The 21490-nt window shown below is 44.1% G+C and overlaps 1 protein-coding gene across 5 annotated transcripts in view; it reads right to left on the minus strand.

The window, feature by feature from the left end:
• Nucleotides 1-21490, minus strand: part of KAT14 (lysine acetyltransferase 14) — a 68410-nt gene that overhangs the window by 32579 nt on the left and 14341 nt on the right. For 3 of the 5 annotated variants that reach the window (XM_044747938.2, XM_044747937.2, XM_070485523.1), the window contains 5 exons: nucleotides 20238-20654; nucleotides 19556-20121; nucleotides 8733-8869; nucleotides 7635-7810; nucleotides 6151-6341 (listed from right to left, as the gene is read on the minus strand). In XM_044747938.2, coding sequence (XP_044603873.1) covers nucleotides 6151-6341; nucleotides 7635-7810; nucleotides 8733-8869; nucleotides 19556-20121; nucleotides 20238-20654 — 1487 coding nt within the window. Of the gene's footprint in view, nucleotides 1-912; nucleotides 4003-6150; nucleotides 6342-6618; nucleotides 6687-7360; nucleotides 7407-7634; nucleotides 7811-8732; nucleotides 8870-19555; nucleotides 20122-20237; nucleotides 20655-21490 lie in introns of those variants that run through there. The other 2 variants (XR_011494547.1, XM_014856065.3) reach the window with 2 other exon arrangements.

Below are 21490 nucleotides of genomic sequence, written 5' to 3' on the forward strand. Positions count from 1 at the left end.
TTCTCGTAAATGTTGAGATGCACAACCTATAACATGCACTGAGCAATGCCCCAGACTGAAGTACCTCCACCTTCCCACAACACACTGCTGCGATGCTCCTGCGGCTGCAGTGGAGATGCAGGAATACCTGCCAGCATTCTACTGAAGGATGACAGATGCAAATACCCACTTCCCATACTAGGGCTCTTGTTAAAGCTCAGCGCTTAGTGTATTGCAGCATGAAGAACTGGGCATTGCCACCTGGCTCTAAAAGCTGCTTCCTCAAGGAGATGAGAATGTAGAAGGCTAACCTGCCACCACTGGATGCTAAAACTGGTGGTGGGAAGTTTGAGGAGTAACAGGATATTTACATCATCTCAGTGATTCTCCCCACAAAATACTCATTTGCAAAGAGTTAAAGGATCAAAGTTAACTTTGCCAGAAATGGGACTAATGAACAGCATGCGCTTTCTAAACGATGCGCAGAGAACTCAGCATCGCGTCTTATAGTATTCCTGCCAAAGTGCCTAACAGAACTCTGAACAGGAGGAAAGAGCAGCATCCCCAAATTCAGGGACATTCTGCAAATCAACGGGCCAAGACTCCTCAAAAATGCCTATGTTAACAAAGACTCAGGGCAGTTCCTGACTACAGGAGACTAAAGAAGCATGACAACTAAATGCAACACTTGATCTTGATTTTTCTTTTGCTATGAAGGGCAGTATTAGGAAATCAGTGAAATCTGAACTAGGGCTGTGAATCAGATAACAGCATGGTATCGATGTGAATTTCCCTGATTTTGGTCATCGTACTGAGGTTAGGTAAGAACATTCCTTCCTTTTAGAAACGGACACCAAAATATTAAGGGTAAAATGGGTGTGATATCTGCAACTTACTTTTAATTTTATTTATTTTTTTAAAGATTTGATTTTTAAATAAAACACAGTCATGTCCACCCCCAGGATCCAAACTAGGGAAACCCTGGGCCACCGAAGCAGGGTGCGCAAACTTAACCACTCAGCCACGGGTCCGGCCCCTGCAACTTACTTTTAAATGGCTCGGAAACACACGTGTGTGTGCACGCAGACATCCATATGTGTAAACAGAGCAAGCAAGCAAGAGGCAAATATTAATATTTAAGGAGCTGGGAGGGAGGGCACCTGGGAATTCTTTGTACTGTTCTGTAACTTTCTGTCAAGCCTGAAATTACGTCAAAATTAAAAATAGAACATTTTAAAGGTATTGTTTGGTGAGTCATTCCTTTTGAACCTTTGTCCCAACCACCCAGCTGGCTCTAGAAAGTTCCTGCAGTCTTAATAGCCCTTGTTACTACTTTTTGGCTTGCACACCTCCTTGAACATCTGATGAGCCCTCCCCAGAAAACATTCACACTCACATACACTTGCCTTTGCACACAACCACCCCAGGCTAGTCTCCCTGACCTGGGAGACAGCAAAGAAACATGCACACACAGAGCTTAGAGGTCCAGGCAGCAGAGCACGAGGGAAGTGAATGGCCTGGCTCTGAATCACAGGTCGCCATTCAGGATCCAAGGACCCTTAGGCCTTGGGATGGTTCCTCCTCCATTTCACACACCTCTGCAGACAGGGCGGGCTGGCACAGAGACAGATTCAGCCTGGACAGAGCTGCCCTCTGCTTTCTATCTGCACGCTCTTGGCACAGAGTTACTCAACCTCTCAAAGCTCAGTTTCCTCTTCCATAAAATAGAGGCAATTATAGCATCACCTCAAGGAGTTGTTGTGAGAATTGAGTTCAGAAATGGGAGCTGCCAGTATTTTCATATTTTTAGCAGCTAGTATGTGTCTGCTCAATGCCTACAGACCTTGCCGTCTCCACATGACCCAACCTAGCGTTGGCGCTGGAAACACCAAGCGCCCTTCTGCTGCTCAGCGGCAAGCAGCTGCTCAGGGACCAGGGCCACTGCCTAAATAAAGCTTAAGCCCTAGACGCCCAAATTGCCAACAATCCTTGTTTTTGCAAGAACCTCTGAGATCAGGCCTTTGCTTTTCATCTTACTTGGAGCCTAATGCCTTTTGTTGGGTGTATCTTTTTATTTAATTTAGCCTTCACCTATACTCAGTTTAACTCGAATATGAGACATCTTGGCCAAGTGTGAACATACTAGTAGTATGTTTGCTTTTCAACCGCCACTCATCTTCAACTCAAAATTCTCAAAGTGACATGAATTACAAGGTGTCGTTCAAAGTGAAGATACGTCTGTCTTGAACCCCTGGAGTATTTGTCGCTGAGGAAAAGAATGAGACTGTAGATCAGTGGTGTACATCCACCCAGCCGGGGGTTGCATGTGCTAAGGCTGAAAGTACCCATCTTCCTAGAGTGTCAACTCTACCTACAGCTTTGGGGTGAAAAATCCATTATTTTAGCATTAAAACAGATATACCTAAAGAGTAAAATATAACATACTTGTAATTTTAAAAACCTGAAACTTAAAGGACATGAGAGGTGCCCCCGCTCTCTGTTAGGGTCCTTGCAGGAGGAGGCTGACAAGTGCTGGTTCAGCTCTCGGGAAGCAGGGAAGGTGATAGGGAGTCCAGAGGACTCTCTCCCGGAGGCAAGCCATCGCTGCTTTGGGGAACTCGGCAACTCAGTGACTCTGTGTGTCCAGCCCAAGTGCTGGGGAGGACAAAAGCGGGGCACAGCAGCCTCGGCTCCCAGGAGCCCCAGTCCTGGTTAATAGAGACAAGCAATAGAAGAACTTCCAGGTGGTCTTCACATTCCCCTTGAACAAAGGGATTCAAGCCGGCTCTAAGTATAGCCTCTAGAACAGAGGTTCTTAACTTGTGGTCCATGCATCACTGATGCAAAATTTTAAACATGCACAGACAGTTTGCTAGAGAGTATTCAGCTGTCTTTGGATTCTCAAAGAGATTCATGTCCCAAAAAGTTAAAAACCACTGCTCTAATTAAAGAGAGTTTAAAAGCAAGCTGATTAGACTAAAGCTCTGGCCATAGGTTTAGTACAAAGGAAAGATTTTTATCTGAGAACATCTGACAATTTTGGAAATGCTCCTACTGGATCCAAAAAAATGTGACTGACAGTCCATCTCCCACACACAGACACAGCAAGGAGCCCAGTCCTGCAGACAACATAGGTTCCGTCCACAGCCAGCTGTACTTCCACCACCACACACTTCCATCCAGTGGCCCAATCTAAGTGGTGGGTGCTCAGCCACTCCAACCCAAACCAAGTACACAGGCACGGGGAGAAGGAGACCCTCCCCTCAGGAGATGCTAACAGTAGATCAGGTGAAGCAACGTGCAGACACGAACACTGACTTTATTTTGACTGTGATCAACACCAACACGAGACAATAGAACCTAGAGGTCCTCCTGGATTCAGTGACAACACAGCAAGGCTGGGAAAAGGGTTGGCATCTGATTACACTCTCATCTTCCCAGGACAGGAGGGTGCCTCTCTGGCACTGCATGAATCTTTAATAGCCACCACATTCCCTCATCTTTTCAATTAGGACAGATTCTCTCTCACCAAGAATATCCATTTAGATATTTCTTTGCTCTCACAAACTACCATGTGGAAGGAGGACAGCAGCATCTTTCAGTTGAGTTAACGGTGGAGTCCAAGAGGTGGGCCGAAGGCCCCTCCAAAAAGGACTGGACCATGATTTTGCTGACAGGTTGCTCACTACTCATTCCACTGCCCCCCGTTGTTCTCATTTCAGCTGAGAGGCTTGAATGAACATCTGATCGCAGAGATCAGAACCCACGGTGCGATGACTGCCTGCCTTCAGGCCTTCTGAAGACCCGTTCTCTACAGCATAGGCGTCTCTGTGAGGAATTGCCTCCCCCTCAGCGTCGGAGCCTCAGAAAGAATGCGTGTTTACACTCTGTGCTCTCCAAGGGGTAGTATTTATCATAAAAATCTAAAACATATTCTTCAGTCTTGAATCCAAACTTCTGGTACAGCAGCATGGCGGGGTTGCTTGCTGAGACGTGAAGGGTTACATCCTTGCCCATGCAGGTCTGCCAAAAGAGCGGTAAAATGCAAGATGAAAAGGAAAACGCCTGAGGGAGAACGAGTAGGTGGAGAGACTCTCAAGTGCAGGCGTGAATCACAGAAACCAGACGATCAGGGACTGAGGCTGGGACTCAGCAGCACCCGCAACCCCGGGACCAAGGACATTCTGCTGCTGATCACACATCCACTAAAACACTCAGCAAGGCTGAGAAAATTGATGGGATGCCAGATGCTTTTATTCCGATCTGAGCAAAGGGCCAAGGAGGATATTTTACGTCAACTATTTTACTTAAATTCAGTTACATTTAAATATATCAAACATATTAATACCAAACACTATGACCATCTTGAAGAAACTGAGAAGAATATAAGAAGTTCTGCTTTTAAAAACTAGATGTTATACTGTAAAAGAACTGTAAAATTTCCCTTCCTAGACCCACTGGAAAAGATGTTAAATTATGTGGCCAGATTGGAAATATTAAGACTTTGGCTTAACTTTACAATGTGAAGAGCCTGTACAGACGCCCTGAATCCCCAAGTCCACCTCCTGTCCCTCCCCAGCTGGCTTCTCAGAACTGAGGTTTCCACATTTAGCGTCGGCCTAACGCTAGGGGAAAAGAGTAATACTCACTTTATCAATACAAGGCAAGCTCCTAGATTCTCTGATTAGCTACACAGAATAAAGTACCCCAAAGTCACATAAATCAAGAACTTGCTTTTTAATGATGAAGGCATGAAATACTGAGGTTGATAAGTTTCCTGAGATTTTATAATCAGGCTTCCCCAAGGCTTCTATTTAAGAACAACTCTATCGAAGGTAGACAGCTACCTTCTTTTCTCGGCTTAACTCACATTGTGTATCCAAAGGTATTTTTAGAACAAGAGAGAACTACTGTTTTACTAAGGACAAGAGTGTGTTGAGTGTAAAATGAATTTTGTGGAGTGACGCCAGTGTTTCTACACTGCAAATACGCACAGTTGAACCACGGCCATCCCTGAGTACTCCTGCCTGACCGAGTGGTACTGTGTCAGGGTTTATGGTCTGGCTGGGGGCCAGCACCCATAAAGATGAACAATCCTCCTCCCATGCTGTGAGTGTGAACACTCAGTAAGGACTGACAGTGCCAGGCCCTATGTCAGGCACACACAGCAAAATGTCATCCCTGCCCTGCCCTTAGGCCCTTGCCAGTGAAGGAACAGGCTGAATCCTGCAGGGCTCTGCTAGGACAGAAGGACGCACACAGAGGAGAGGTCATTCTGCAAGTGGGGTAGGGCAGAAAAAAGGAGGAGTGTGGTAGAAAAAACTGAGAAGGTCTCAGTGAAGACAACAACACGAGGTAGCACATATTAACTGCCAAGAAAGGAGAGAAGAAAGCAATTTCTAGGAAGATGATTCTCAAGGTTCCTGCCAACATTTAGGAATTATTGAGCCAGTTTCATTAAAAACTGGAAAAACTGCATTTTATCATCTCCATCCTCTATTTAAAAGGAATCTTGTCCACATAACACACAATCCTCCATACCAAATGGTTTCTAAATAAAAGTTACCAGAAAAATTCTGGGGGGAAAAAATCCTTACATGTTTTTCTGATATTAGTATATAAATATATGGTGTATCTTCTTCAAAGGTGATAGAGATATATCAAAGATGAGTTATAATTCAATGTTAGAATCAAGTCTGAGAAGGTTCATACCAGCTTACATAGTGATAATAAAATTAAAAACAATCAGCAATAATAGAATGCATGTACACACTTTTGCTAAAATGTTTAAAAATACATAAAAACTAAAAATCATAGTTCCACTTCCACTTGGAGTCGTGGCGGGGGTGAGTGTAAGAACAGCAGCAGTTACTAATATGACAGTGCAAGTGCTTTAGGCTCTCACTTTTGGTATTTCCTCATTTTATTTACTACACATGTTCACAAACTGGCTTCTTTGAAACCTAGGTCTGAATGGTAATCTTATTTTAGAGGGTGAAGACTTTAGTCTGTGTGTTTGACTAACCTCATGAGTACGGGTGGCTGGCCTTCTTTCCCCTGGTCTCACATTCCGCTGGGCAGTGCTGGGAAGGCCCTGCTCACTTCACCCTCCCCATGACTTCCAGGGAAGCCCAGGGGCAAGTGAGTGGATGATGAGCGCGGCCAACATACCTGAATCAGATGGTAAATCATGAAAGTTGCAATCCCTGCTCTTCTCCATTCAGGATGGACAAAGAGAAATGAAATGTAAGCTTCATTGTACTTCACATCGGGAACCATGAAGCCAAAGGCAATGATGACTTTTTTGTAAAGGACGACAACACTGAAGTCTGGATACTGCAGGCACTCAGACAGGTCAATGCCTAAAGAAAAGAGACAATCGAGACTCAAGCCATGCACCTTGAATTAACGAACGCCAAGCTGCTCAGTCTGTACTTACAGCTACACCTGCACGCTAAAAACCCTAGAACTGGAGACAAAGATATTACCATAGCCAGCACATATTCAGATCATAAAAATAAAAGTGAATTTTGAAAAATATCAAAATTAACATCATCTTTTCTAAGTACATATGTTAAAAAGAAGAGAGGAGGGATAGGGCAGATAGTAGAGAGCAAACAGGTTCAGAAATGGACACACCTGGCTTTGAACTCGGCCTCGGTCATGTGTGTCAGCTGGCACATCTCTAAATGTCTTGGCCTCAGTTTCTGCAATGTGTAAGAGAACATACCTAGACCTCACAGAGTTGGGGTCAAGATCCCCTAAGAGAGTCCATCCTGTTGTATTCTTTACTTCACACATAGACAATTCATGCGCTCTTTTGTACAAATGCTAAATTTTACAATCAAGAGGTTAAATATAAAATGATTCCATGCATAATGTATGGAAGGTACCAGCGAAGGGCAGGAGGTAGCAGGTGCTCCCAGAACATTCCTTTCAGCCCCACACCACTCCCAAGCACAACTCTGCGACCACACGCACTATTACATGATTATGAGACAACAGGGATGACACGGCTCTCATCCTGATGAAATCTTATCTAACATCTGGAGACATGTATTATTTCCTTTACATTTCAGGGTAGAGCAATAAAGCAGATCCACAAAGACCGTGTTTATATTTAGCAATGAAAATGTGTTCCTTTAATTGATAGCTTCAGTCTTCAGAGATAATATGTTAAGGCTAACAAAATGACAAATCATACTGCATTTACTCTTATTTTCGAAGTCTATGATTAGGGTATTTGGCTTTTTAAAAACACCTTTTGGCTGTACTAACACTCTAAAGAACAGCTAAATAAACAAAGCATATGGAATTATTAGGCAAAAGTGTCCAAACAGGCAGCCTGCGGCTACCAGCCTGTGTTCCTGCGAGACATTACCTGGTGTCTAAACACAGGAGAAGCAAAGCAGGATGAGTCTTTTATTCTGGAAGCAGAGACAAACAAACAAAACACTGTTTATTACTCTAATTGCTGGCTTCTTCCTGATCTTAGGAAAGAAAGAGGTGTTTATATTTTAACATTTCTATGTTAGTAGGGACACACTGAAATCATATGAGTAAAGGTTTCAGGGTCACATGACATACACTAATTTAAAATCACAAAAGTGAACTATAAGAAAACTGATTGCCTAGTTTGGGAGGGGGACACATACCGGGCCAGAAAAACTCCTGACACGTCGAGTTTATTGTTGGGATGTGGTTGGGCCGCACGTAGCAGTAATCGAGAGGGGCGTCGGGCTCCGGCGTCCAGTGAGGGTCACTCCTATGCAGGTAGGAACGAATCTGTGACAGGAGCTGCAGTTTGGGTGGCTTTGTTTCATAATCACGCCTCCAGTGCCACAGAAAATAAACAAATTCAAGTCAAGAAAAATACCCATTATTATTCCTAGCCATTTGATTCACAAACTCTTTGATCAGCTTGAAATTTTAAACTAATTTGTGCTACTCTACATGGCAGACAGCTTGATAACAGCTACAACACTTTTCTGGTATGAAGTTTACAATTCACTTTATTAACATTCATCAGAGCACACCCCTCTGTACCCTCAGGACCTCTACTAGTGCTGGTGCGCCTTATGAACAGAGTGAGGGAACAGAAACAGCATCCTAATTAAGCCCTCGGAGTGCTCTGACCCAGGACAGCTCAGGGAAAAGAAGGTCCAACCCTGCCAAGGCAGCTGAGAGGCACCAGAAACAAGAGAAGCCGGAGCAGGCTCGCAGACTGCCTTTCCATGTGTCTGCCCAGGGGGCAGTGCTGGGCAAGGAGGAGCATGCAATTACGGAGCTCCGAGCAAGTGTGGTCAACAAAGACATGGTCTCGATCACAGCGCCAGACAGCACTGGGGGCCTCTCTATCAGCTCAGCCCCCATGGCCCTGCCTCAACGAGACTCATCATTAGTCCAGATAGAGGCCTGATTGAGACGTCCTTCCCATTTTTTCATTTCAAAGACTATTACATATATACAACTTTAAAATTTAAAACAAAACAATGAGTATGATCATTATAATGAAATCTAACAGAGTTAACATATCCTTTCTTTTTATATTTCTTTCAAAGGATCATCCTTTCTGCAAAAAAGTACAGCTGAAACAAGCCAAGGGTGAGACTGGGCATGGAGCACAGACTGAGTCCTTAACGACCCTGCTCACAGGTTTGGGTCTTTATTCAGTCCAACAGGGGAACGGGGCGCAGACACCACAAACATTACTACTCATGACACCCTCGACATCACAGCTCTTCTCCTTATACCTGATGTAAGGTTTCAAGATCCGAGAAGTGTAAGGGCTGACAATACTCTGGTCCACAGCCATGTCTTCCGATCCAACCAGACGATACAAAAACTTAGTGGTCTGGTGCCGAAATCCTTTCCTGGATGGCAAGGCCGTCTATGAGAAAGAAACACTGGTTATATAAAAATAAACATATTCAAAGGATTGGTTTAATTTCCACAGATCATTGGTACTTGTGACATTTGTGTGTCAGAAAGTAGGTCTTGGGGCTGGCCCCGTGGCCGAGTGGTTAAGTTCGCCTGCTCCGCTGCGGTGGCCCAGGGTTTCACTGGTTTGGCTCCTGGGCACGGACATGACACCACTTGTCAGGCCACGTTGAGGCGGCGTCCCATATGTCACAACTAGAAGGACCTGCAACTAAGATATACAACTATGTACTGGGGGGATTTGGGGAGATAAAGCAAAAAAAAAAAAAAAAAAGATCGGCCACAGTTGTTAGCTCAGGTGCCAATCTTTTAAAAAAAAAAAAGTAGGTCTTTTTACACTACTTATTTGCAAAGCTCAAGTTTCAACACAAACTTCATAGGTACCCTTGCATAAAACTAGATATGAAAGGCTAATTGTAGCTGCAATAATGTAAAATCGAAACAATTTAAAAAATTTTAAAGTTACTTAAAAATTTTAAAAGTCATTTAAGTGAGTGAAATGCAGGATTGAGGACTGGATTTACAGCTTCTCTCTGTTTCATTTTGTCCTTATTACACCTTCAATCCATTCATCAAACATTAACCAGCACTAGACAAGCAGGTAACACACATGGGTGAGTTTTACGAGTAGTCCCTGCTACCCAAAGAGCCACAGGAACCAATTATTGCTGTACCTCTACATGGATTTATTAACATATGTCTCTATTCTAATGAATAAATTTGACAGAAGTAGGACTGATGTAGATTATCATCCTAAAACAAATCCCGATAGCGGAGAGGCCCCCCAGAGGTTCCATGAAGATGTGGTGGGTGTCCTAAGAGATGGAGGGATTGGCCCTGGGAGCCCAAGTGGAGATGTCTGTTCTTCAGCGAGCACAGTGCCAAGGCCCCCAGTCAAGTAGTAACAGACCATGTGCAATTAGGGTTTTATAGCAAAGAGCTCAGATGGAAGATTAAAAGGCATATTTATAAAGTGGTTTGCCAAGGGCTGGAGGAAGTTTAGAAACCTGAGTTGTTTTTGTAGAATCAGTTTGCTCTTAGCCTAGAAAATAATTTTGTTGGAAAAAGAGCAAGAATTCCTTCTTTTACAATATGGTCTCATTATGTTCCCAAACTGGACATGAAGACTTTCAAAGGCCACCTTTGAAATTCTTCCAGGACTTTAAAATAAGTTCCAAATTGAAATTCAAAGCTGTGGTATATAGTTTCCAAACATGGCCCCAACACTTCCTCCTGTGCCTGGGGTACACATGGCTCCTCATATCAGAAGACAGACTCGATTTCCCCCCTCCTTGAATCTGCGCAGGCTTGTGACAGGCTTTGACAAATCAGAAAGTGACAGAAGTAACATTCTGGACTTCTGAGCCCAGGCCTTACGAGGACTGGCACCTTCCACATGCTCTCTCTTGAAGTCCAGCTGCCACGGTGTCCACGGCGGACCACTGAATGACTAGAGGCCACACGGAGACAGGTCTGGAGGAAGAGGCCAACATGGTCATCCCAGCCCTGACACCACTCCCAGCTGAATGCAGCCACAGAAGAACCACCAGCTGAGCCCAGTCAACCCACAGAGTCAGAAGGAATGTTAAACGGCTATTGTGTAAGCCACTAAGTTTGGGGATGGTTTGTAATGCAGCAACAGATAACTGAAACACCAGCCACTGAACCACTAGCCTACGAAATACTCTCTGGTTAACATCTCAAGATGAGTTCTGTGGAACTCTGTGGACGTTCTCCAGCACCCCAACTTCTTTGCATCACTACTGCTTTCTGCCTAGTCTAAATCACCCTGAGCGTCTGCCTGGACCATGACCACTGCCTCCTATTTGCCTCCCTGCTGCCGCTCTCACCTCATACCATCCAGTCTCCACAGAGAGCCAGGTTCTTCTTCTAAAAACTTGTAAGTTCACCTCCTTAAATACAACTCCGATGTGGTTTCCCGCTGTATGTTCACAGCACCATTCCAACTCCTTACCCGGGACTTGCAGGATCTGGCCCGTTACCTCTGTGGCCTCATCTCCCACCGTCACGTGTTCCAGCCCCACACACCAAACTAACTCGTGCCTTAGGGCCTGCGCCTGGAACTTCTGCCCTGCACCTTCTTCAGCACGGCTCCTCCTGTGGGCGAGGACTTAGTCCAAGGGTTACCTCCACAGAAAGGCCGTCCTAAACTACCCCACCCACAGTGGAGCCGCTGCCCTCCGCCTCTCCACTCCACTGCAGCACTCACTTGTCAGAAGCGATCCTGTTCAGTGAGTCAGTACTGTCATCTCCCTGCTCACAGACGTCAGCTCTGTCTTACTGCAGTCTCCCCAGTTAGAACAGTGCTTGGCACATATGAAGTATTTGACTTAGGTTTGTTGAATGACAAAATGGTGGGAAAAAAGCACCCAAAAGTCAGATAAGTTTGGAAAATGTTAAATGAGTTTCTTCAAACTTCTAGTTCTAAATAAAATGGAGAGCTAGGCTGCTGCGTCCCTTCCTCAAACCCAACTTGGGAGATGCCACAAAAGTGAGACGGAAGATAGAACACTAGGGCTGTGAGAAATCAGAGGCAAACGGGTACAGACGAGGCAGCGAGGCAGCCAGGAGCAGAGACAGGCTGTGCACCACTGAAGGGACGGAGGAGGGTCCTGGTTGGGCCACTTCCTCTCCCGAGCTCTGCTCTCGGTGGATCTCTACCAATCGACTCTGCCAGCAAGCATGAGCCAGGGGGGTGACAGTGGAGAGCACTGGAGCCTTCCTGAGGTGGAGGGTAGATCCCATCAGGACAGTCCCCAAGCATGCCATGATGCCAGCCAGTAACAGCAGAGGAAGGTGAAAAGCAGCACCTGGGCCAGATGTCCTGGAGGTTCCCTGAGAGTGAGGCTGCCTGATTGTGGAAAAAGGTGAAGATAGGAAGTGGTTGAGTCCAGAGCCTCCCATTTTATAAAACTTGTCAAGAGCGTGACAAACTAGAAACCAGGTTTTTGCCCCTACCTCCATGTGTGTACAACCAGCAAAGGCAGCTGATAAGACCAAGGGAATATATGTCACAGGGAAAAAATTCAAGACATGTAAATAAGGAGTGCAAAACAAAAGAAAGATAACAAAGTAAACTGTACCAGAAAAGGCAGAATTCATTTAGCAGACAGACAGGAATTTTTAACAAGCACAACAGTCATCAGGGATAATTCAAATCAAAACTACAATGATTTTCCACTTGATACCCACTAAGATGGCTATAATCAAAAAGGGAGGTAATGACAAGTATTGGTAAGGATGTGTGCAGAAATCAGGATCTTCATACTGCTAGTGGGAAGATAAAATGATGCAGCCATTCTGGAAAATAGTCTGGCAGTTCTTCAAAAAGGACTATGTTACCACTCACCCAGGCAATTCCACTCCCAGGTTCATTTCCAAGAGAAATGAAAACATATGTCCACACAAAAACTTGTACACAAACATTCACAACAGCATTATTCAGAATAGCTAAAAGGTGGAAACAACCCAAATGTCCATCAACCGATGAAGAGATAAGCAAAGTATGGTATATCCGTACAATGGAGTATTATTCAGCCATAATAAGGAATGAAATACTAACATATGCTACCACGTGGATTAACCTTGAAAACATTATGCTAAGTGAAAGACCACATGTGATTCCATTTATGTAAAATGTCCAGAATAGGCAAATCTATGGAGACAAAAAGCAGATTAATGGGGGTGGGTATGGAGGGTTGAACAGTAACAGAGAAAGAGTTCGGGGTTTCTTTTTAGGGTGAAGAAAATGTTCTAAAATTGATCATGGTGATGGTTACACAACTCTGTGAATATACTGGAAACCACTGAAGTGAACACTTTAAAAGGGTGAATTGTATGGTATCTGAATTGTATCTCAGTAAAGCTGTTACCAAAAAAACAAAACCAAAAAGCATAATAAATAGGCTCCAAGATAATGAGGAAGCCTGGAAACAAGAATGAGTAGTTATGGAGCATCTCTTATTTGTTACCAGATATGAAATACATGATCACTGAAATAAAGCACTCAACAAAGAAGTGAAGGACAGGTCTCTTCCAAAAAAACAAAGGAAGCAATAAAGAAAAGGAGTAACAGTGTCAACATTCATACTGGGAGTCCAGAAAGGGAGGAAAAAGACAAAGGAGGAATGTACTTAAAGAAGCAATGATGAGGAATTTTCCAAATTAAAGAAGCCTCAGAGGACTTCTGGGTCTCCATCCGGCATGTAAGGAGACTGGAAGTCGTCATTCCATCCTAACAAGTAAAAAGTTGAACAAACAGAAAATCAACAACTTTTCTTAGATGCACAGAGATGTGAGGTCACAGGGCAAACCACTGCCCCCGACACTGGACACAGACAAGTGAATACAGAGTCACCATCTACTGAAGCATCCTGGGACCAGTACCGGGGTAGGAAAACCCAAACTGCAACTGACGAATTGCTGGAGGCTCACTGTGGACAGATCTGAGAAACTCCAGGGGTGCCCCACATTTTTGTGTTTCATCTGCAGGAGCTCTACCAGGTTCTCACAGTAAAGATCAAAGAAAAATCCCCTCCTGTTTTGGGTAGGGGGAGGAGAAAAGTAGCCATCTTGAAATGTCACTCTGTTCTTCCTAACAAGGCCTGTCCTCAGGAGAAACTACTTTCCCAGAGCCTAACCTGCTGGGGTTTTATCAGAGCGTAACCAACACGGGGAAGGGAAACAGCAACTCCAGGCCCCACTGGCCATCCTGTCCCACCCAACTGGGGAGGAAACTCTGAGAAGCACTTGTGAAGTTCACAGCCCAGGGCCCATGTTTACTCAAGAACAAGGATTTCAGAATGCGTCTCACCCCATACCGCACCACATCACCAAAGGCCTATCTTCCACATTTCCTTTTACCCAATACATCGTATTTGGCTCTCAACAAAAAAGTACAGGCAGACTAAAAGGCAAAAAAAAAGTTTGAAAAGACACAGCAAGAGGCCGGCTGCGTGGCTGAGTGGTTAAGTTTGCATGCTCCGCTGCGGCAGCCCAGGGTTCGGATCCTGGGCGAGGACATGGCACTGTTCACCAGGCCACGTTGAGGTGGCATCCCACATCCCACAACTAGAAAGACCTGCAACTAAGATATACAACTATGTATGGGGGTGGGGTTGGGGAGATAAAGCAGAAAAAAAAAAAAAGAAAAGATGGGCAACAGTTGTTAGCCCAGGTGCCAATCCTTGGGGAAAAAAAAAGACACAGCAAGCATCAGAACCAGACTCAGATATGGCAGAGATGTTGGAATTATTCAACTGGGAATTTAAAATAACTGTGATTAACATATTAAGGGCTCTAACGGACAAAGCAGACAATATGCAAGAACAGACAGGTCATTTAAGCAGAGAATGGAAATTCTAAGAAAGAATCAAAAAGAAATGCTAGAAATAAAAAACACTGTAACAAATGAAGAATGGCTTCGATAGGCTCATTAGCAAACTGGACACAGCTGAGGAAAGAATCTCTGAGGTTGAGGACATGTCAATAGAAACTTCCAAAACTGAAAATCAAAGAGAAAAAAGACTACAAACAGAACGGAACAGAATATCCAAAAACCGGGGTCCAACTACAAAAGGTGTAACATACAGGGAATGTCAGAAGGAGAAGAGAAAAATGAACAGAAGAAATATCTGAAGTAATAATAACTGAAAATGTCCCCAAATTAATCAGATACCAATCGCACAATGCAGATCCAGGAAGCTGAAGAACAACAAACAGTACAGATGTCAAGAACCGTATCAGACACCTCTAACTGAAGGAGTTGTCAAGCAAGATAAATGAGAGCAAAATCACTTAAAATGCATGAATACAGTTAAAGATCAAAAGCAAAGAGAAAATTCTGAAAGCTTCCAGGACATGGGAGAACAAGAAAGGGAGGCCACCTACAAAGGACAAGAATAAGACACACAGAGGCCCTCAGGAGCAACATTACACACAAGGCAATAATGGAGTAATAAGTTCAAAGTGTTGAAAGAAAAAAACAAATTATAATTTTATATCCAGCTATGCTATCACTTAAATGCAAGAGTGAAATGAAGATATTCCTAGGCACACAGGTTTTCAAAAATAACCTGAAAAAGACCATATTTTAAAGAACTGTTACAGGAAGTCGTCTAGCAAGAAATTAATCTAGGAAGAAACAATGAGAAGTAAGAGTGAGTAAACAATTTAGTTTACTGTTATCTAAACAAGCAACACAAAAGAAAAAGACAGATGAGAGCATGTAAAGCTATTTTTTTGTTTAGGGGGAAGACCACATGACAATATTAAAAAATTAATAGAGAAAAAATATATGTCTTAAGTTAGGACCTATAAAAAGAATAAAAATAGAACATATAACTTTCTTTATAGCAAAGAAACAACATCATATAGACTATTTTCTCTGACCACCACATAACTTGTAGAAATTAAATCAACTCCTAAAAGATATCTTAAAATTCCCATATGTCTGAAACTAAGTTATTTAGCAGTAGATAACTCGAGTTAAAGAGGAAATATGAGAGAAATAACAAAACGCTAAGTACTGACTGACAATAAAATCACATCATTTCCAAAGTCACATTATAGGGAAATTCCCTATCAGAAAACAAGAAAGAGTATGGATTGAACAAACACATCTACAGTTGCTCCTCTGTGTAACTCTGCATTAAAATGAAACTAAAATTCCAGGTTAAGATGTGGGATTAAACACAAACATCCAATTTTACTCCCTCCCAATCCCCACTAGAACTACAGAAAGACTTAAGGGTGGGGGGGGGGGGAGACAAGCATACAAGAACAGAAAGATCAGGAGAAGAAACAACAGCAACTGGGAAGCAGATGGACAAATAGCAACTGATTTAAAGCCAAAATTCCAAGCTGGCTTTGGGGAAGGTGAGAACCAGCCCAATCTGTACTGCAGAATCCTCCTAAAACCCAGGTGGCAGCACCAGATTCCTCTGGAACCGGGAACAAACCGGGTAGTAAATACGGACCAGGTAAAAGCTGTGTGCAGAGCAGTAAGACCCCCAAATCTGACCTCCGTCCCTGCTGCCGGGTGGCTGCCCTCCCCACAGAAGGCTGGAGGTCCCATCGCTACAGGTGTAACAGGGGCTCTGGATGGGGCAGCCCACAGAGCACTGGGGTGTGAGTACTGGACAAGCTGAATGCTAAGATCCCCCTTCCACTCCCAGGCAACCAGGGTTCTGAGACCGGAAGACTCTTCTATGGGGACTCTGACTAGCCCAAGAGGAAAGACCTAAAGGAAGGGACATTTGGGGTCCTCAAAAGAGGACTCACCTAGATAATGGGCTGTGTATAGAACTCAAGGTCCAATCTCACTTTCCCGCAGAATTTGAAAGCATGCTCCACTGTCTACTTCCTTCCAGTATTGCTGTTAAGTTGGCTCTCAGCTTTACCGAGTGCTGGCTTGGCATTCTGGCTTTAATTCAAGGTTTTTTCAGACACATAAGGTCTCAAATTCTACTTCTCAGGCAGCTTTCCTCAGGAAGGCACTAAGGATGTGCTTCACTAAAAAACTGGAGTAAACCTACAAAAAGGTAAAGATGGGGCACAAGAAACAGAAGATTCAGTACAGAAGAGGGGAAGATGGAGCTCTGGTGAGGAGAGATTCCAGGACCACTGCTGAGTGATCCCAGAACTGCAAAGCGTGGCCAGTACAGAGTGACAGGTGTGACTCAAGGGGCAGACATACTCTGGCTGCCGCACTGGACCATCTTTTACACCTAAGTGGTCATGCCCAGCATCTCACCTGTGCTCAGCTTGGCTTCACCACACACTGAGACTCCTTTACTCCCACCACACCTGCCCCCGGATCAGCTGAGAACACCCCCGACAATAACTGCTCTGACCTCCTATAGGCTGGAAGGAAGCATGTCAGCCCTGAGGCAGGAAATACAGAGGACCCCACCCCCTGATCAGATTTCTCGCACATTCCCTGGTATACCCTGCAGCCCTGCCTGATGCTCACACAGCAGTGAGCCTCATGTTTCCCAGGACTCCCTAATGACCTTGACCACTGACTTCTCCAGGAGGGGCTCATGGAAGCCAGAACATGACTGCGTGAGTTTCCTGAGGCTGCTATATACACATTCCATAAACCAGGCAGCTTAAAACAACAGAAATTTATTCTCTCTCAGTTCTGGAGGCCAAAATCCGAAATCAAGGTATCAGCAGGGCTGTGCTCCCTCCGAAGGCTCTAGAAGAGAACCTGTTCATGCCTTTCTCTTGGCTCCTGGTGTTGCCACCAATCCTTGGTGTCTCTTAGCTTGCAGACACATCACTCTAATTTCTGCATCAGTCATCCCATGGCTTCTCTCCTCCGTGTCTCTCTGTGTCTCTTCTCCTTTTCTTATAAGGACATCAGTGATGGCAGATTAAGGGCCTACCCTACCTCAGTATGACCTCATCTTAACTAATTACATCGGCAAAGGCCCTATTTCCAAATACGGTCACATTCACAGGTACCAGGGGTTAGGACTTCAGTAGATCCTTTTGGGGGGCACAATTCAATCTTCAACAATGACCTACAAAAACCGTTCAGCTTATTTTCTCCTGGAAGCCTTCATCTAACAGTAGCAATTTCCTTACACAGCTCCATTTGTGCTTTTTATTTAGTTTAGTTTTTTTTTTAACTAAAAGTATACTGTTTTGGATAAAGAGATTAAAAAAAAGCAGAGGAATGATTAACACTAGAAGTCAGAGAGTGGCTCCCTCGGCGGGGAGCAGGCAGTGCACAGAAGGACTTCTAAGGTGTCTGTAATGCTGTTTCTTCACCCAGGAGCTATATTCATAGGTATTTCTTATTAACCTTTAAACTATACCCATATGATCTATGCATTCTTGCATGAGTATGACATTTCATAATTTAAAAATTGAGTACAGGTATTAAAAAGACAAACCCATGAGATCAAAGACCAGGTGAAGAGATGACTGCAGCAAACGCATATGAACAAGTGGCAAATGACTAAGACCAAAGGGAGCCAGAACCTAGGGCAGCAGTGAAGACGGGCCAGGAGCTGGGCGACTTACAGGCCAGAGCCTCAGAAAGGCGCAGCAACGGGAGGCATCAGCTCCTGCCAATGGTGAGCATGGGCAGGAGGACTTTGGATTGACAGTCTCTTCATTTAAGAGGGTAAAGCCCCCAGCTACACCCCCATTGCCCACATCCAGAAATGACCTTTCCCTCATGGGCAGAAGGCCAGACTCTCTGGAGGCTCAAAAGAAAAATTCTGGACACAGGGGCACCTGATACAGCCAAGGATGGGAGTCCTGTCCTGAAAACAGGGAGACTCAGTGGAAGCTTACTAGCTGACTGGTCAGCTCCTGGCCCTCCCCACCTGGCTCCTAGGATGCAGGCAGGCAGGTTACTATTTCTCAGGAAAGATGGGAAATAGGAGAAAAAAAGAAAACTAAGGGCATCCATCTAGAGAAAGGGTCATCGACAAGCTACAGCCCACAGGCCAAATCCAGCCTATTTTAGTAAATAAAATGTTACTGGAACACAGCCACGCCCACGCCCATTCATTATGTCTTATCTATGCTGCTTTCACACTGGAACCCCAAAGTTCAGAAGTTGCAACTGAGCCTGTGAGGGCTGCAAGGCTGAAACTATTTACTGTCTGACCCTTTTAGAGAAAAAGTCTGCCAGCCCCTGGGCTAGAGGGTGCAAAATCCAAATAACAGGGGCGCTCCAAAAAGACAAAACAGAGAAAATACAGGACAGGAAATTAGGAAGCCATTCCAGAACTCAAGAATGAGAGTTTCAAATTGAACAGGCCCACATACCAAATGCCCAGCACAATGAAGGAAAAAGCCCTATACATGGTACATCACTGAACAATATCAGAACTCCGGCAATAAAGAGAAGAGCCCCCGAGTTTCCAACAAAGGGAAGGATAGAAAAATGTGTAAAGAATCCAAACAGGCAATTCACAGAGAAACAACTAGGAATCATGAAAAATGTTTAACCTTACCTATAATCAAAGAAATGTAAATAAAAAAACAAGATTTCACTTTACAGCCATCAGATTAGCAAAACTAGTTAAAGGCTGGCTAGCAGCAAGTGCTAGCAAAGATAGAGGGAAATAAGAGCTCTCGTTCCTGCCATGGGAAGGTGTATTTGGCAGTTCCCAGGGACACTCACAAACCTGGGTTCGTTCCACTGAGTACCTTTTGAGCAACACGGACAGCACACTGATCCCTTGGCTACTATTTCTACATGTTGTCTCCTGACTACATGGACGTTTACATGTCTTCAGATCCTGCTCAGCATGGGGTCTGGTACACTGTATGGTCCTCAACAAATTTGTCAATCAAAGCTACACAAAACCATGTACAGCAACCCTCAGGGACTAAGAGATACAAAGAAAGTGTATAGGTTCTGTCTAAAATGCCCAAAAGGGAAAAAAAAAAACAAATCCAAATGTAGTAAGAGATATTCATATTGAACAATTTCAAAAACTAAAGCCCAGCAATTTTTTCTATTTTTTTCCCTTGCTATTTTCTTTTCTCTCCTGAAACTACTCAGGATTTTAAATGTCCACTGCATGGTGCTGCCTGACCCACCTCCACTCCTGCCCCCAAGAGTCTAAGAGCATGTGCTAACACCCACCTGGTATCGGTCAAGGATTCTAAAGTCCTGACAGGTGGTTCTGTAGGTGGCTTGGCCAGCTGGAAGCCGGGAAACTCCTTCTTTGGCTCCATAAATCCCATCAACTAACAGAAGAGCAGCATTAACAACTTGATCCAAGTCAAAAAGTGGTAATCCCCTATCCCTTTTCGCTTGTCTGACAATCAGTTTCCGCTTCAGTCTCCGGGCTTCTGGTGTCATGGCAACAGCACTGGGACAAGCTTCCAGCCTCTTCAGGAGCAGCTTCTCCTCGTAGATGCTCACAGGGGTGTACTTGGGCCCTTTAGGTTTCCTGTCCTTCTCCAGCTGGGGCTTCCTCTTTTCTCGAGCCCTCGTCTGCAAAGATGTGTTGGAATCTGTGTCTTCACTGTCAATGTCCATCCTGTCAGGTTTTTCCTCCTCACTCTCTACCTCCTGCTTTATCTGCTCTGGTGCTCGGACTTTCTTCCTGCCACCGACCACTGTCCCAGAAGCGGCTGACCCAGCAGGGGGCGGAACATACTCCATCCCTGGGTCTATGACTCCATCACCTTCCATCTCATCATCATCTGTGCAGAATATAAAACAGGAAAGACGAAATGCAGGGCACACAGCCCACAAGGAGAAAACATACACATTTATATCATGGGCCACACATAAAAGACCCAAGAAAGCTAAGTCTTACCATGAAACAAGGCTTGTGGGGGCATCACATCTGGAATCAGATCTGCTTCTGAAAGCAAGCTAGGTGTGGCTGAGTGGGAGGCGGGGGTCCCGGGGGCAGAGAAATCCAGAGATGGAGAAGGAGACGGGCTTGTCAGCGGGGTGCGGTCAGAGGAGCTCAAGGATGAAAAGTCAATCACTTCTCCTTTTTCTAGAATCACGTCCGGCCTGCGGCCTCGGCTTATGAACTTCACAGGGGTAGAAGAAGTGCTCCTGTCAAGAAAGCCAGCTGCTTCCTTCTGGGCTCTTCTAATGTCTTTCGCTTCCTGAGTTCGAGACCTTTTCTCTTTTAACTCCATGGCAGATTCCACAGGATTCCGGCTCGCCCGTTTTCTAAGGCCCTCAACAGTAATGATGGGATCTAAAGTTGGTTTTGAGGCTGCCGGAAAAGAATAAATATCTAAATTTTTTAAGTAACTATTCAACTTTAGTTTCTTTTGCTAATTTATTATTGTGAACCCACTACCATGTTCAAAATAGAGAAATGTTCAATGCAAGCCCTGAAATAAGACTTAGCTATCTCTTAACAAGATAAAAGGAAATATAATGCAAACTTAATTAAATACTATCTTTCACCTATTTGGACTGGTAAATATTAAAGTGTGATAGCACTCAGCAAGCAAATGGGGACATGGACATTCTTCATGCCTTTTTTGGTAGGACACAAATTTCATTACAACTTTTTGGAGGGTAATTTGGCAATAACAATGAAAATTCTGAATGAACATGCCCTTTGATACAGCAACCTGTTTCCAGAAATTTATCACAAAAAATTTGAACATATACACAAATGTGTACAATTATAGTATCACTTAAAATAACAACCACCAAAAAAGGCAGAAATAACCAAAACGCCCATCAACAGGGGAACGGTTTAAGAAATTATTGTACAGCCATTCATGGAATGCAATGAAATGTGCTTTTATGGAAAGATGTCCAAGGTATCCTGGTAGTTGGGGGAAAACCGGAGAAGGAGTATTATAGAAGGAGTCTATTTATTTGTTTATTTAAATAAGAAAAAGCTTAAATATGCAGGGATAACTTCTACAAGCATTTAGAGGAGACAACGGTGGCTACTCTGGAGAGTGAGACTGTAGGCAGGAGGGGTGCAGGGGGACTTTCTGACTTTACACACTTAACACTGCTGGACTTGTTCACAAATAGATTTTTAAAAATTTAAAAGCTCATTAAAAAGTTTTTGGATATAAAAATCAG

Source organism: Equus asinus, chromosome 15, assembly GCF_041296235.1.
Source record: "Equus asinus isolate D_3611 breed Donkey chromosome 15, EquAss-T2T_v2, whole genome shotgun sequence".
Lineage (NCBI taxonomy): Eukaryota > Metazoa > Chordata > Mammalia > Perissodactyla > Equidae > Equus > Equus asinus.